Below are 17,088 nucleotides of genomic sequence, written 5' to 3'. Positions count from 1 at the left end.
GGGAAGCAAGGGGTGCAGAGAGCAGATCAGACATGTTAACAACTGTACTTACAGAGCCTGAAGTTCTTTGATTTGTGATGTAATCGACACCTGAAAAAATAATCAGTACTTCAATGAACATGGAAAGACACAAACGCTATAAACCACTCTACGGAGAAAGCCATTAGACATTATTAAAATAGGCACTATTTGTTACAATTATGTAAGCATAAACACACTTCTTTGTGGGACAATAAATTACGAGAAGCGAAGTGTCTCCACTATTTACTTTCCCCATATTTAAAATGTGACTTCCAGAGCAGAAAAGAAAACAGTGCAAATGGGAACACAAGCAGGCTCACCAGAGTACACTTCCACCACGGGAGACAAAAGGAGGAAGCAGACACTGATGATGACAACCATCTCACTACCAACTGCAGCTTACAGAGAGACCATCTCTGGTCATTTAGACCTTTGCACAAGCAAGGGCTTTTTAAATGCTCTGCAGTGTCAGCACTCCCTTAAACTCTCATTCTAAGCCTGAACATGGATTGAAAAAAACCAAGACTTAGTGGGAACACTGCCTCTGAATTTTGCTCAAAAGCCTGGCAATGGCTATCTGTATAGATACCGGCTTTCTAAACAGCTAGCTTAGTTCAGGCAGGAGTTTCAGACATCCCCAAAACCCTCTATTCTGCTTGTAGGAGACCAAAAGGTGTTCTTTAGAGCAAGCATCCCTCATATGTAGCTTTCTAGAGATGGCAACTTAAAACTGCATTTTGTTTTGGGCTCTGTGTCAGTTCCAGGGAAGGAAACACACAAATAATTCATCTAGTTCCTGGGAATTTGCTTTGGAGGAAAAGTCCAAGGTCGAAACACATTCAACAAAGCTTTGCCTGAAAAGGACAAAACTTTAGCACTAAGGAAACAAAAGAGGGTGACATGTTGGAATGCAGCTAAAAAGACTGAAGAAAGTGCAGACCAAAAAAATCAACCCACACACCCCACACACACAAACAAGCGAGCAAACTTCCTGACAGCACAATGGATTAAGCTGCCTGCAGAATGGGCTCCGTAAGGAAACATGGGTTCCCATTATTTTGGATGCTGGACAGCAAGCATGCCAAAAAAGCCAATACTCCTCCATTTCTGCATTCCTGACAGTTAGAGTAAAACTTACTCTGCCAAGACAGGCTTTCTTTGGACACAGGAAAGAAAACAGTCTCAGGTTTACCTGGAAACCAGGTATTATGTGGGCACATAGTATTTTTCTAGCAACACAGAAAGGCTAACAAAAGGAGAAGCACCTTCAGCACTTCAGATTTCCAAGTTGCCAGCTTCCAAGGGTGCCCCAGGGCTTTGTGTTTACCTCAGGGACTGAACATGCCCAGCCAGAGCTAATGCTACCATGCTTTAAGTTATAACAATTCTTGCCAAATTTCATATTAAAAGTCCAAAAAGTTCAGGCATTCAGAGGACTGTGGTATCTGAAGGACAGCTGTAGTTATATTACATATTTACAGCTTTATATCCAAGAATAGTGTAGCTCTACCATTAAAAAGTTCCCTTACCCAATGACGTTCACCAGTGAAAGAAAACGCGAGAACAGAAATGAGTGAGCAGAGCATCCAAGACAAGGCTGTTTTCACACTTCTGGCACTAAGGTATTTTACCTGTTTTTCCATCTCAAGCTGGGAATTTCCTACTTCTTCTTTCAGAGCCTCTATTTCCTGTGTCAAAGCCTTTTCAATGACAAAACAGACAGGATTGGACAATGGAAACACAAACGCCACAAAAATGGATGCTACAAATTCATCACTATTGAATGCCATGCAGTAACAAATAAATGGTAGTTCAGTGGTATAGACACAGAAAGAAAAGTAGGTATTGTAAGAGAGACACCTGAACAGTCTTCTCCTTGCTTGCTACTTTGAGGATTTCAGCTTGTAGGAGCTCTTCCACTGATTTTATTTTTCCATCCTTCTCATGGATCCTTAAAAAAGAGTAGAGGAATAACATTAGTTTGATGAAAAAAACTTCTTACTTCAGCAAATATACAAGCTTTGGTTCTGCTATCACATCACATCACCAGCCTCTGAAATCCACAGTGGGACCAAGCAGGAAGAACAGGAGGAATAAGACTGGGAATAGTACAGAACAAACTGGCTTTATCACATGCTAACTAGATACTATTACTTTCTAACAATGCAAATGAAAGCATCAGGAGGCCCTAGAACAACACACACTGTACTTCAGCCTTCACTGGACACGTCAGCAAAGAATTTACCAACTTCAAATACACACACAGAGTGAACAAGCTCACTCCTTTCAGAGTGCCTACTGAAGAAAAACAATTATCTGACAATTCTCTGCAATTCCTTGTCTACTCAAAGTTAAGCTTATGAAGTTAATTGCTTAGCAGAGAAGCAACTAGATTTTCCAACGCTACTGATCTGATGTGGCATATTTAAAACTGATAATACTTCCTGCCACAAACACACAGTTCACCCAGTTAAAAGCAAATCATTTCAGGGAAGCAAAACACCTGTAGTCATGGAATAAAGACAGACAGAAGTAACAATCAAATTAAATCTGTGCAGTAACTTACACTTTCTGGAGTTCTTCTACCAGTGATTGGAAGGAAACCTGTTCAAAAGAGAGCTTCAGCTTAGAAAAACAGAAAAGAGCAGAACAATCTGCAGGTGTTGAAGGGTAAGGAATAGAGAACTCGAGCACTCTGGCACTGGGTAAACTGTAGCAGTCTAATGATTTTATGTATCTGGCTGCTCCTGGAAATTAGCTGTAGGTCTCCAGTCCCTGTCAAATTAGTAACACCAAGTCACTGCAAGCTCCAGGAAAACAAAATGAAACCCACACCATCTTCACCAGGAAAGGCTGAGGTTCAGGAACAGCATTTGATCAGCTAACCTTTTCATACTGGCAGTACCATATACCTCTCCACAATTATTATGCTTCCCCTTTTCCATAAATCATTTTCTAGAAACTAAGTGCCCTTCTGAGCTGACCAAGCAGAGCTGGATGGCAAGGAAAGCCCCTTCCTGATCAGCACCAAGTGCACATCAAAAACAATAATACTGTGACAGTGTCACTGAAGAGAGACATGAAAGGGCTAAGTCACAACTGCACGAGCGTGGATTAACATTAGAAAGCTCAAATACGCATAATGAAACCAATGCAGTATGAGCTGCCTACCAGCCACGCTTGCTGCATAGGCTTCTGGAAAAAAAGAGCAACCCACAGCCATTTCCACTCACACCAACACAGAACTGCTGCCGACTGGAACCTTTATATCTGCCACATTTCTGATACTTAAGCAAAGTAAGTATTTGACAGAAATACCAGCTTCCAGACCAATGCTGGAAGAAAACGGGAGTCTTTGCCAACAGGCTTCAAAGACATCTTCACCTTTTTCCCCTGACTTTTGCAACCACAGCAAGATTCTTTCAGATTTAGTTTAGGTGTAATAAGAGTTTTAGATGAAAAGTACTACCTGCTCCGATTGCTGAATTTGCAGACTTTGAAGTTCTTTTCTCAAGGATGAATTTTCCGTTCGCAGTGCCTTTGAAAGCAGACACACAGATAATGAAAGACTCATTTGTTGGGTAAAAAGTGTTAAGCTTGAAAGAAAGTAATTTCTTTTAGAACAAGTGAAATACTTTGAAAATCTGAAAGAGACCCCCTCTGCAGCTGTGGGAGCCAAAGTATTCAATGAACTATTTATTACAAGACAACTCTAAGTGGACTTCAATCTATAGGAAGCTCAAGTCCAGGGAAACATCAAGGTGATGTACTCACATCTTTGGCTGTATAGTAATAGTAATCTGACAGTTTGCTAGTGTGCTACTCCTCCCCAGTACAGGGGTGTCAGTGATACACCTGGAATTTAGGGACATTAAGAAAGCAAGCATTACCTTGGCTATGCCCAGGTAGACATGGTAGCAAAACCCAGCTGAAAACAGACAGGGATTTTTTTGACTGGCTTTCCAGTACAAAAAAAAATAAAATAAAAAAAAAAAATAAATAAATATAAAAATAAATAAAAAAAAAAATCTAGCTTCTTCTAAACCAGAAATCACTGGCTGCTTCTTAAACAGAAAAAAGCTGCTTCTTAGACAGAAAAAGGAAATGCTTTTAGCATCATTCCAGAAGTGTCACTAGTTGATAGTCCATTTAACCATTCAGATTACCAACTAAGCAAAGAGGCAAGAGTCCCATATCTCAGATTAGGCCAAACACATTGCTCTCAAGATGTATTCATTTTATTCCAAATGACATCAGGTACGCATCCTAGCAAAATCTGCTTTAGACTAAGCAGAGAGAAGCACTTATTGTACACCATCAATGCTCAATGCTTAGTCTATCCTAAAAAAGATTTTAACCTTGTCTCCACAAGATGCCTTTCCTATTCAAAGGGAATGATCTCAGACTGCACTATGAACACTCAAACACACACTTTCCACAAGAGCACTTAATCTCTACTTCCCCATTAAAACACAACCTAAGAGATTTTTTACCTTCAATTCCTCCTCTTTATTAGCCACTTGTATGAGTCCTGCCTCAAGCAGCTCTTCAACTGTCTTGATTTTATCATCCTTCTCTCTCATGCTGGGAAACCAAAAGTGAGCATTAGCAAAAAGAGTTAACCTTTGAGGGCAGTTTAGCTACCAACAGTAACCTCACCATCAACAAAATTGAATCTTTATTTTAGTCTATGATCCAAAAGAAAAAAGTTTCTCACCTTCTTTCCATCTGCTCTAACAAGTCTTTTTTTGCCTATAAAAACACAATAGAGTGATGAGTAATCAGATCAATAATGATTTGGGATTTTAAGAACACAAATAATCAGAGAGCATCAATTTAATCAGCTTAGTTACCACACTAATCCAGAAGGGAAGATAAAGTAGGGGGAGAATGTCCTCATGTGATGTGTGTCTAATATTGATGCTGGAAAGACGTCAGTCTTTCAGGGGAGGTAGAGATCCAGCCCAAATGTCTTGCTGATTTTACAGATGGGCTACAGGAGTTCTGGTGACAAGATGCTGTGGGACACAGGATCCCATTGATCATAGTGAGTGTCAAGCATGCCAAGCATTGTGTGGCATCTAATCCATAGCAGCCAGCTGAGTACCTGAAAAATCTGCCTTTTTTGAGTATTTATTGAAACCACAAGCTCCATCTGAGGTTCACACAGCAGAACATGTGTGACTTTTCAAAAACAACACACTGTGAAAGACCACACAAGAAACAAGCCAGGCTACCAAGAAAAATCAGCCCCACTATTTCAGACAGAACACAAAATCAGCCAGACCCAAGGGAATAAGGCTGCAAATCCAGTTCTCCACCAGAGGAAAGGGAGCTGAACCAGACAGGGATCTGCTGGCTAGCAGACACAGTGCAGAAGTTCCCTGCCCCCAAGTCTTTTTTCCAGTACTTCAAGAAGTTCTCATTCTGTAATGGTACAAAATCAGGGGTGTTCACAAGAGCTCTCTCAGGCAACACTCGCAAAGGAGATGGGGCTAAGCAACACAACCACTTTGAACCTGCAGCATCCTGTGTGAGTACCAGACAGACTGGCTGCAGGTGTGCTATGGGCAAAAAAATAGAAGAGGACACCCAAAAGACATCAGTGTAAATAGTTCTCATTCCATGGGTCTGTTCTTTGGTTACTACTGGTTTCAGAATTTATTCCAGGACAGAAGAAAACAAATAGGGTAAAGATCTTACTTTGGTATCTCCACCTCAAAATAAGAGCCCTTTCCCCAAAAGGGCAGGTTGTTCTGGAATAAAAATTAAAATCCCATGAAAATTGCCAATAAAACTGGGAGAAGTTGAAGAAATAAGATCCTGCTTCTATTCAGCCAGCATTCTTCAGGGGAGGAGAAAAAAAAAAAGAACCACATTTTGTTTGGACACTTTTGTCTACCGCTTGAAGATAGTCACAAATGCCTTACTTTCCATGCAAGGGAAAATACCTAAAAAGCAACAGGCTTTGACAACAACCAGCTCAGCCTAGGGCCAGCTTAAGGGGGAAAAAAAAAAATACTGAAGAAGTTAAAAAGAACAGAACGTATTTGGTACAAGCTCACTGAATACTGGCTATACCTGCTCAGACAGGAGAGTCTGCAGCTTCTGAACTTCAGCTTGCAGAGTTGTGTTTTGATCCTGGAGAACCTGGAAATAAATATAAATATTTTATCAGTTCAGAACTGCAACCCCTAATTACAGCATTTTCATATTGGTAATGAGATAATTAAGTAGCATAGAAGTCATTACAGTGAATTCTTTGGAAGCTACAAGACCCCTTTCCCCTTCTTTCTTGCTTGTTTGTATTAATACTTCTGTCGTTATGTTCCCATGAGAAATTCAGCTGTTATCATCTATACTCCCTGGCAGAAAAACCACACCGTACCAAGTGTGAGAGGCAAGAAAAACTACATTTTTCTCCTAAAGCAGTATCAGCATCACACCAGGATTTGACAGCTGCTTTTACAAAGCACTCATCTGGGGAAGCAAATGGTCCAGGATCACCCCTCTATTTCTCTTCAGCTGCCTTAACACTGGGGATGCATAGGAAGAAGTCAGCAGTCCAGCAGCAAAGGGGTCTGCACAGCTCCCGCACTTTGGTCTGACTGGAAAGGGGTGAATCAGGAAGACATACATGCCTCCCCTCCAGCATTCCTGCTCTGTATAACAGACACAGCAGCCTTATTATTGCTTTTTGGTTTACAGTCTTTTTAAAGGCCTGCTCAGTGCTTTACAAAAGTAAGAAGCAGGACACATGATCTGAGACCCAAAGCCTTACCAGGACAACAAAAGCAGGAAGGGACAGCAGCAGTAAGGATCAAAAGAATTGTCTTGTTTGAACATGGCTTTTCCCTCTTTCATGTGCATAGGAAAAAGCAGCACTTCCTTAGGTGGAAGCATTTAGTATAGAGCTGGTGTAGCTTACGTTTGGGATCAAAGACAGGAGAAAGAGACTAGAAGAGCACAAAATATTCATGCTGAGAGAACACTATGGATTTCCACAGTGTCATGATGACTGTGATCCACGTTCAGCTCTCTATTCCCAAGAACTGCTAGAATGGCCTCCAGCTGATTTCTGCCATTACTCAGCACTGAGCTGATTTTAGCACATAACCATCCACAACGCCTCTAAGGCCTTTTTCCCGGGTAAAAGTTACTACTGAAACCATCACACTAAAGGAAGTTCTGATTATTCCTCCTTGTATTCATTCTCACCACTTCACCTGCCATTTTAAAATGTTCCACCAAGCTGAAAGCCCCAAGAGTCACAGTAGCTTCAGACCTGCCAACTTACTCAAGACTGCCACCTCTTCCAACTCCTCTTTCGAGACCACTTATAAACCCATTACCCAGCTCACTAAAGATTCAGCTGATAGCTTTATTACAGAAGTTTTACTACAAAAATCAAATGAAGTTGCAGTTGACTCCTATTCTATTAATTGAGCAAAAATTCTTCCCTCTTATTCTCTGACAGCTTAGAGAAACTACAGAGCCTTGCAAAGGTCTCATCAAAACCTGTTTAATACATAAATCAAGTTTACTAGCTGCTCGCTAACACCTTCAAAGAACTCCAGGACACTCATGAGGCATGGCTTCTCCTACAAAAGGATGCTGCCTCTGCCACTACCCACCCTTTCTGTTCCCCACTAGCAAACCTACCAACTTGACATCATGAGATTCAGAGTGAGTGACCTTTCACCAGAAACATCAGAAGAGCAGCAGTACCCAACACAGGCTTTAAAGGAGTTAAAAAGATGGAGTCATCACTTTCCTCAGGAAGCAGATCTATTTCTAACAGCTAAAGTTCAGAAGAAAAAACCTAAGGTGGCAGAGGGCAAGGAGGAGATAAGCTGCTCTCTCTACACACTACCCAGAAGCAAGTACCAGCTTTGCTGTGCAGACCTCAGATGTCAGATCTAAAAGCTTCGGCAATTTCACTGCAATTTCATGAGAAACCACTTAAAAAGAAAAAAAAGAAACCTAACATGATAATCCAAGCAACAAAAACAAAGGCTTACACCAAAGCCTTGAAAATCATATTAGAAGGTAGAATGCAGGAGAACAGCAAACAGCTATACCTTTTACTCAACAACCTCCCCTTCCAGACTTCAAAGACCTCACTCTTCACAACTGGAGACACCACACTTAACTTGTGTTACCCTATCTCTTACTCTACTGCACTGTTATGACTGTGACATCCCACATTGCTCTTGCCTTGCAAACAGAATACTGTAATTTACTTTAACACCTGCAAGTTCTATTTTACAAATCAACATTCAATTGCATGAAATGCTCAACAACCTCCAAAGTCTGGAAAACATACTGTAAATAAGCACAAGAATAGCTATTCTGTATCATACCTTGAATTCTTCTTTTGTGTTTGAAATCTGTGCAAGCTCTTCTCGAAGTTGATCTTCAAGAGTTCTTATTTTGTCATCTTTGATGTGAATGCTGAGACACGGAAGAACAGTTAAATACATTATCATCCAAGTCTTACAAAAAGCATTGATCCCAAAGAACATTAAAGACTAGCAAACGTTGTTTATCAAATCCCAGAGCTATTTACCTTTTCTGCATCCTTTCCAGCTCATGTGCAGCAGCAGCCTAGATATAAAGAGGATTAACACAGACTTAAGATACATCACATGATTCAATCAACCTTTCATTCCACAATATTAAAAAGCTGGAATAAGTCATTTGGCCTCTAAGCACATGACTCACCAGCTAGAATGAGGGGCAAGCTTGTCTTCATGCACTTTTAAAACACTAATACATACCAGAGGCAAAAACACGATTGTGCAAAGGGAAAAAGATCTCAAGAATATTCATTTGACAACCAGGATTATCTCCAATTAAACATTTCATTTCCACCTCTGTAATGAACCATAAGTTACATAGTAGTAACAGGGACAGCATTACATCTGGTTCTAAAAAGATCTCTATGGTGAGGTGGGGGAAGATGGGGTGTTATATGCTTTGGAGTTTTTTTAGAGGGATGCTTAGGACCCTTGTACACAAATGCCAAGACTGCATATTCAAGCACAGCTGTGTTCATTCCTGTGAAGTGTCCTGCACTCCACATGCCCACAAATCTAAACCAAACAAGCAAATCGCTTCAGTAACTTGGATATCCAAGTAAGAAAGATGTCACTGGTGAGAGAAGGGTAGGAAGCAGGCCTCCCACCAGCTGTAAGAACTCCAGGGAATCGCCTATGAGCCCAATTCAGTAGCCTTACACCTTTCACATGCTTAAGCACAGATTGCTTAAAGCCAATGGATGTGCATTTCATGACAGAATAGTTAGTGGGAAGTAAAATTAAATATTTAATAAAACAATTGTTTTACCTGTTCATTTGTCAGAGCCTGTAACTTCTGTACTTCTGATTTCAGAGAGAGATTCATATTCTGTAAGACCTGAAGGACAGAAAAAAAGAAATATACTTGCATTTTGCATAGAGACAGTATTTAAGGTAAGTTCACTCTCCACTGCAAAGTATTTCAGATTACTTTCTGAATGACTCCATTGGTAACAGCAAGGAAAAACCTCGAGCTTTCTTATCAACAGCTTCCCATCACCAAGCATTGCTTAGAAGAGCAAAATCATTTCAGCTGAAAGAGCTGTTTCTAGACCCAAAAGCCTTGTGGGCTTAATTTTGTACAAGCAACCAATACACCACTCCCTGTTATCAGGTGGTATTTACACATGCTTTCATTATACCTTGAGCTCTTCTTCCTTGCTGGTTAAGTTGGCATGTTCATTGCCTAACGAGTCCTCCATCTGCTTTATCTGTTTGTCCTTTTCCGCAATCCTGCACAAACGAGAAGTGATGACATATCGGTACTAAAAGGTCTTAGATGAAAGTGGTGCATGAACTAGCAGGCTAACACAAAATACATGCTGGCCTTTAAGTGCAGCTTCTACTCTAAATCCTGCTGACAGTATACTTTGGGTCCAAAAGCTTTTCCATCCATTTTAAAAGCTGTTTGCTTGCCAAAATTTATGAGACATTCTCTAGCTCTGAAACACAACAACTACCCATCCCAAGGGGAGGTCTCCTGGCACCACCAGACAGCCCAAATATTAACGGTTCTCATGGTCATGCACATTCCTGCACACTGGGCTGATCTCCTGCATACAGGCAGGGGTAAACAAGAGAGTAGACACTGCTTTCTGTGTAGCATATAGAGCCACACACAACAGATTCCAAATCTGAGGCCAGACACTGAAGGGAAATTCATAGGAAGCGGTTTCCCAGCCCCTAAGTCAATCTCATGGTGAGAAGCTAAAAAGCATAGACAGCAATATTTCCTTCACCAGTCCCTCCCATATGCACTGCACATGCATGGAGGAAAGATGGCATGCATTAAAAGCCAGTCACTCCTCCCAAATACCAAAGGAAATGAATGCTCACACTTTGTGTAGTTCTTCTGCCAGGACTGAAGCTGAGGTCTGCAGAAGGAAGAAAAGAAAAAAAAAAAAGCTGAAAGTAAAGCAAGTCAAAGAACTATCATCTACAGTGAACCAGGAACAGCAGTTCTAAGATTTGCGTAGTTATTTTAAATTGGCACAGGATGCTTCCAACAATCTCCTGGCTAAGGAACACTGTAGAAATACCAGCACATACTAATGTCCCTTCCCCTTTAGCCTAAGGCAACACGAAGGGGAAACCAAAACAAAACCAGCACTTTCCTCCCATGGATTAAGTGCTTTATGTGACATTCTGCTGACAAACCACACGAATTTAAAGAAGAAAACCCTGCACAGTGCATCAGGACTTGTGTTAAGAACAAACAGCAGCACAAAATCAGCAAATGGCATTTTTTTTCCTCCTGGAAAAAGCCTATTCGTATGCGGTCACTATAGTCACCCACAACAGGGCACAAGGAGAGAGCCATCACAATGGTTATCAAGGCACCAAGGGACCTCTGCAGACCATTTCACACACAATTTGGTAGTGGCGGAACTTCTATATTCATTTGTGCTACAGATACATGGCTGTCCTCACACCCAGCCTTACCCTCTCAAAATCCTGGATGCTGCAGAGCTTAAGCCCATGGGACCCTAACAGCAATCCCTACATTGTCTTATACAAATCATACCATGGAGAAAAGCAGAATCAAAATAAATACCAAAGGGAATAAATAGTTCCAGTCCCAGACTGGTCTCCTTAGTTTCAGCAACCTTGATGTCCAAAGCCATATTCAGTGCAACTTCGCTTCCCCAAAGTGCTATTTTCACACCTACTGTCCGTGCTGGAAGAATACCCTTGCATTTTCATAGCCCATGGTGCTACACAGGGAAAGCATACACCTCCTTCCAACAGCCTCCTTGTGTAAGCCAGAGCTAAAACTCAAAATCTCCCTAAGTGACTTCTTTTCAAAACCCTTGTACTGGGAAGAGAGGAGCAGGTCATGAAGATGCTGTAAATCCAGAGTGCCTCTTCCTTCATTGCTCTCCACGCCCAATGGGTTAAGGCACATCAGCTAAAGCCAGATGACACATTTTCAGTCTGATGTTGAATTTAAACTACATAAACCATGTCCATGATTAAAAGAACACAGCAGCCAACTGCATAGAACAGTCTCCACTTGTGTCTTCTGAGAAGATCTGTGACCTAGCTCTACATGGAAGCAACTTGAGTGACTTTGAGGTTTTTCATAGCATTTACAGCAGAAGTAATTCCTCAAACCAACCAGTCAAACTAAAACTTTAGATACTAAAAGAACTGAGAAAAGCGTTGTGCAGATTTGGTGTGGCTTTGGTGGTTTTGGTTTGGTTTTATGGGTGTTTGGGTTTTTTCTGCACAAAAATCACTGCTTGTAATGAAGAAACAACTTTATACGGGAGCTACCATAAGGCACTTTCTCAGCCTAATGCACAAGGGAAAAGCATGATCAGGTGTTTCACAGGAGGACTGCAAAAAGACCAAAAGAACCACAGGACAGAACAGTACACATGCAAAGCTACAGAAAACAAACATTCAAAAAGGCAGTCTACCCTTTGGTTATAAATAAAAGCCACTACAGAAGGAAATAAGTGGATTTTTTTTTTCCCAAAAAAGGACAGCAGAAGCTTAAGTTTTAAACAAGTTTGAGAAACATTAGAAAAGAGAATACTAACAATTCTTTGCTTTCAGCATTACATATCTCATATCCAGCTACAAAACAAAATCTGGCTTTTAATGAAAGTTCACAATTCATGACTACAAAAGAACATGCTGTACCTGGGCTGCCATTTGTGAATGAAACTTCTGAAGCTGAGCATTCAAAGCATCATTCTGCTCTATCAGCTCCTTGTAAGAGAGCACAGAAAGAAAAGCGAGCTGAGATCTGGAGCTAGTCAACTTTTGCTAGGATTAGCTCTTAGCCATGATAATGTTAGTAAGAACAGTTTAGCGTTTACCTCAGACACTTTTAAAAGACGCTGTTTTTCCTCCCCACTAAGAACATCCTATTTGAGTGGAAGCACAACAACCTGTTCTGTATCAACAGAAAAAATATTCCCTGCCCCATTGAATGCCATTTGGTTTCCCTGAAGCCCTCAAGAGCTGTCTACGCTGCCTCTCACCACCTGACCCCAGAAGAAATCACTCCAGAAGAGCTCATACAAACATCAGACGTATATGGATGCTCTTCCAGGTTGTTCCCCAGACCATAACATCACTTCACAGCTTGGGAAATTGCCTGGGTCAGTACATTCTCCTGACTTGCCCAGAGGGCTTCTCAGGTCTGAGATGGCCCCAGATGGTCACAGCACCACACACAAGGTCTCAATTTGTAAGTTGCCAGATCATAAACTGGCAGACAGTTTTCTGATTCTTTATTCAGTGGGAAGCTTTCCTAAAGCAGTATTGCAAGGACAGTATTATGTTTCCACAGGCAAAAAATGGGAGGAAAAAACCAAACCCTTAAGATACTTGAGCAATACTACCTGCACCTGCATTTGCATGGAGTCCTCCGCAGAAGCTCTCTTTTGCTCAGCCTCCATTAACTGCAACATCCTCTGCTCCAGCTGCTGTTTTGACACCATTGTATCAGTAAGCTTACTGTGCAAGCTCTGGATTTCATTGTCTTTGGCCACAAGTTTATTCTGCACATCTGTAGCAGAAATGTCAGGATTTTAATTCAGAAGTAAATATTCAGCTTTAGGGGAAATAATTTTCACTGTAAACAGGGAGGCTGATTAGAAGCCTTGTTCCAGCAAGCCAAGGTTCAGCTCTCTCATCAGCATTCAAACTAACTGGTATCACAACACAGTATTTCCCCAGGGTGCCAAAGCAGTACTGACTTTACCTGAGCTTTAATTTAAGCCATTTATTCAGTAATACTCTTTTCCACAAATGGCAACAGCCAAATCACTGCAGCAAGCATTATTGGGGAATTTTGTGATACGTGCCTTGTTGTGCTGCTTCATGTTCTGCTGTTCTTTTCCTGAGATAAGCCTGGATTTCTTCCCATCTTCTCTCTGCTTCCTGCTGCTGGACCTTCACATTGAAGGGAGAGTTGATGAAAAGAAGTCTAACCTTTAATTTATTTTTGAAACATTCAGAATGCATCTCTTTGGTGCTATTCCCAAAGCAGACAGCAATGAAAGTAAAGTTTTCTTGTTTCCATTAGGGCACATCAGAAAGACAGAGTACCCTGTAATCCTCCTCCTCGAGTAGTTTAGCCTATTAATTTGAAAGGCAAATTGTGAACAGGTTTTCATTATAGGCTCTTAACAGGATGGTTTCTGTAAATGTGAAAGCGTAGCATCTTTGCCCTGCATGTTCAGAATTAACACTAGAAGGCAGACTAGCCAAGCATCACATAAATCTGCATCTAGTAATTAAAACGTCTCAACTCTGGATACCAACTCTCTAACCTGCAAGGGCTAAAGGCAGGAAGAACTTCTGGTAACTAAGGCTTAATTGCAAATACAAAATAAGTGCTGAACTCTGGTTTGGCATTCACATCCAAGAACAATAGGTTTCTCTTCTGGAGAAAACAAGTAAAGACAAAATACCTTTTCTTCTAAGGAAAAAAAAAAGAGGTACATCCGGAAGCCAGGCCATTTACATTTTAGAGCTTAAAGTCTTTAAAAATTTATATATTTATTTACGCAAAAGCTTGTAGTCTCTAATAAAAATCGTACAAGCACAATGCCTTGTGGATTAACAACTTCAACTCAAATCTTGCTGGAATTTTGCACCCATAGAAAAAGTTAAAAAACACCAGTGGAACTTTATAAAGATACTTGACATTCATTTGGGAGGCTAAGTTTCACTTTACAGGGAGCTTTGTAATCACTCAAAAAACAGACTTTTGAATAAAAAAAATAAATATTAAATAAAACATTATTAAACATGAAATAAACCCATAGGCTGGCTCAGCCTACCTGAAAATAAGCATTTGCACATACAAAGAGAACAGAGATCTAGTGTTCAGGGAAATGGCTAAAGTAATTCTCACACACCTCACACCCCGCCCAATTCAGAACCTGGCTCAGATAAAGCCTTGAGAGCAACTCAATAGGCAGAAAAAACCCAAGTCACCTTCAGCTGAGCAACTGCCTGCTCTGCGTTCTTCTTCTGGAGCTCTTCTTGCTGCAACTTACTGCTCTTCTCTCCCAGTTCATTCACCAGCCTAGCATAATCCTGGCGCAGTTTGTTCAGTTCAGCAGACTGCCTAAAAATAAACAGTTTTAACCGCTTTTTCTACAAGAAGCACAGGCCATAACAACAGCTACTCAAATATCAACACCAAGCCCTATATTTGCAGCCAGAAGGCTGTATTGTATGTTGGTTGCTTCCCCCCCTCCCCATCACTGCTTCACCCTAGGAAAGGGATGAAGGTCAAGTACCCCTGGCCATCAACTCAGCAGCTACAACCCACTGAGTCAGAAATAAAAGGTCAGCAGTAAGCCTCGAGCATCAGCTCCTTTAAAACATTTGTAAGCTGATGGGCATAATTTGGACAGGCTTATATAAACTCAGCAGAAGGAAAGGTCTTGCACTGAAATTCACATTCCTTTCCTCTTCCCATAAAAGACTATTGATCTCAGACTTACACAAGACTATTCCCCCCGGACTAACTGCACACATCTCTTCAGACACTATGTTCTCTCCTGGTCTTGACTTATCTATTAACTTATAAAGGTATCTGATGCACTTTCTCAGCTAAGCAGAGAAGATACGCTTATAGAACTCGAGGGAAGAATTTTAAGAGGCTCACCTTTGTGTCTAAGCAAATAAAAAGCATTTATTTTTATCTTAAGTTTGCCTAAACTAAGGATTTCTCAAGAAAACTGTCTTAAGAGAGAATGATGTTTCATTTCTATGAACAGGACACCTAAAATCTGGGTACCCGTGACATTCTCCAAGCTCTCCTTATATCGACCTGCTCTGGCAGGACATGCACAGGGAGCAAAAAGCACATCCGCTGAGAAGTGCTTGGCAGGGCAGAAGCTGTTAACAGAGAGATCCTCACAGAAGCAGCATCTTTGCAAGAACAGAATAACCAGAAAAGGAAGATCCAGAGACTTTTCCCAGTCCTGACAGTGATTCTGACACTCCACTCTTCAACAGTAAAAAAAAAATCAAGTCTCTACGAGTGTATGAAGTGTAGGTTTTGCTTTCTATAGGCAGAAGCCCACTGGCAGCAATCCACACATCTGACTACAACACCTTACCAGGGTGCTCAGCTTTTACCACAATACATACAATTGTCTCTGCCAGCTCAGGGATAGCCTAAGTCATAATTCACAAAGGCAAAACCTTGAGAACAAACATTTGCAACACCAACAGATAAAGCCAAGTGCTTCCCCAGCAGTATCATTAACTGAAAGATACTGATTTTTTTCTTATAGCAAGACTGATTTACAAGTTTAGAGCTACTGTTCTCTCGAGAGACCAGCATCTCTGGATGCTCAGGATCATCTCTCCTAAAGCCCCAGGAGAAAGGATACATACCCTTCCAGAAACACCAACTGTGGCTGAGCACTTTGCACTTTCTGTTGAAGCCTCAACACCCACTCTCCAAAAGCTCAGGCTTCAAACTGATAAGAGACAGTTATCTGCTCTGAAAGCCTTGGCTCAATGCAAATACAATTAGCTACCTCCCTAGCCCAAAATATCTGTGTTCTTAGTTAAACCACAAATTCAGAGATAGTCAAGGAGATGGAAACAAAAGGAGCAGAAGCCAGAACAACTCTTCAGGGAAGGCTTAAAAAACACACAGAGCTCTAAGTAGCTGCTGACATACTTGCTCTCCATTTGATTGGTAGAAGTACTGACAGCATCTCTCAGGATACCATTTTCCTGCTTCAGGTGGCTTATTTCTGCCTCCATCTGCTCACGGAGTTGCTGGAACTGATAGGGAAAGATCGATTACAGAAAAAATTTAAGTAAGGAGCAACAAAAACCTCAACTTGTAACAGTAGATGAGATATCACAATAGTTTAAGCAAATAAAACTAAGTGGACTTTTTTTGAGATGGGAAGTCTTACAACCTTCCTGTGTGCAACTGGAAAAGGAACTGTGCAACTCAGACCCTCTTGCTCAAATAAAAGCATCCATTTCCCTCTATATCAGTATATCAAACTTTTTAACAAGGCAACCCTTTTTGTTTAAAAGGCTACAGAAGTGTTAGTTCAGATGCTAATTGCTCTGTAACTCACCATCAGTATATTACTCTTCCAAAGGGAAATAAAATAGAGGTACTGTACATTAACATTAGAAGCCTACAGAGCCCTCAAAGCAGAAAAAGTATAAAATAGCTTTTATTATAGCATGCACACAGATTACAGAATGCAAACTGCAAAAGTCCTCATCTAATACCCTGAAGTCAAGATTATGAAACAGATCCTTTTTTAGGCAACAATATGCATTGACTGCATTTTCAACATGGTTCCAAACTGAGGCAGAAAGAAGCCCTGATAACCCAAGGCAGCTTCAGAGTGGTAGAATACCACATCGGAAGGGACCTCAAGGATCATCTGGTCCAGTCTTTCTAGTCAAAGTATGACCTAGACCACAGGTCCCTGCACCCTGTTCAGCTGAATCTTAAACATGTTCAATGTTTGGG

The 17,088-nt window shown here is 41.0% G+C and overlaps 1 protein-coding gene across 1 annotated transcript in view; it reads right to left on the bottom strand.

The window, feature by feature from the left end:
* KTN1 (kinectin 1) overlaps positions 1 to 17,088 on the bottom strand; it is a 59,970-nt gene that overhangs the window by 27,892 nt on the left and 14,990 nt on the right. The window contains exons 7-24 of the mRNA XM_080620214.1: positions 16,267 to 16,373; positions 14,559 to 14,691; positions 13,421 to 13,508; positions 12,956 to 13,122; positions 12,249 to 12,317; positions 10,437 to 10,474; positions 9,743 to 9,833; positions 9,370 to 9,438; positions 8,591 to 8,628; positions 8,385 to 8,475; positions 6,103 to 6,171; positions 4,739 to 4,773; positions 4,515 to 4,605; positions 3,491 to 3,559; positions 2,588 to 2,625; positions 1,882 to 1,972; positions 1,653 to 1,721; positions 53 to 90 (exon numbers count right to left, since the gene is read on the bottom strand). Of these exons, the coding sequence (XP_080476340.1) occupies positions 53 to 90; positions 1,653 to 1,721; positions 1,882 to 1,972; positions 2,588 to 2,625; positions 3,491 to 3,559; positions 4,515 to 4,605; positions 4,739 to 4,773; positions 6,103 to 6,171; positions 8,385 to 8,475; positions 8,591 to 8,628; positions 9,370 to 9,438; positions 9,743 to 9,833; positions 10,437 to 10,474; positions 12,249 to 12,317; positions 12,956 to 13,122; positions 13,421 to 13,508; positions 14,559 to 14,691; positions 16,267 to 16,373 (1,391 nt within the window). The remainder of the gene's footprint in view (positions 1 to 52; positions 91 to 1,652; positions 1,722 to 1,881; positions 1,973 to 2,587; positions 2,626 to 3,490; positions 3,560 to 4,514; positions 4,606 to 4,738; positions 4,774 to 6,102; positions 6,172 to 8,384; positions 8,476 to 8,590; positions 8,629 to 9,369; positions 9,439 to 9,742; positions 9,834 to 10,436; positions 10,475 to 12,248; positions 12,318 to 12,955; positions 13,123 to 13,420; positions 13,509 to 14,558; positions 14,692 to 16,266; positions 16,374 to 17,088) is intronic.

The sequence above is a fragment of the Psittacula echo genome, assembly GCF_963264785.1.
Source record: "Psittacula echo genome assembly, chromosome: 5".
NCBI classification, from domain to species: domain Eukaryota; kingdom Metazoa; phylum Chordata; class Aves; order Psittaciformes; family Psittacidae; genus Psittacula; species Psittacula echo.
Note: the sequence above shows the minus strand (reverse complement) of the source record. Positions and strands in the feature narration are given on the sequence as shown.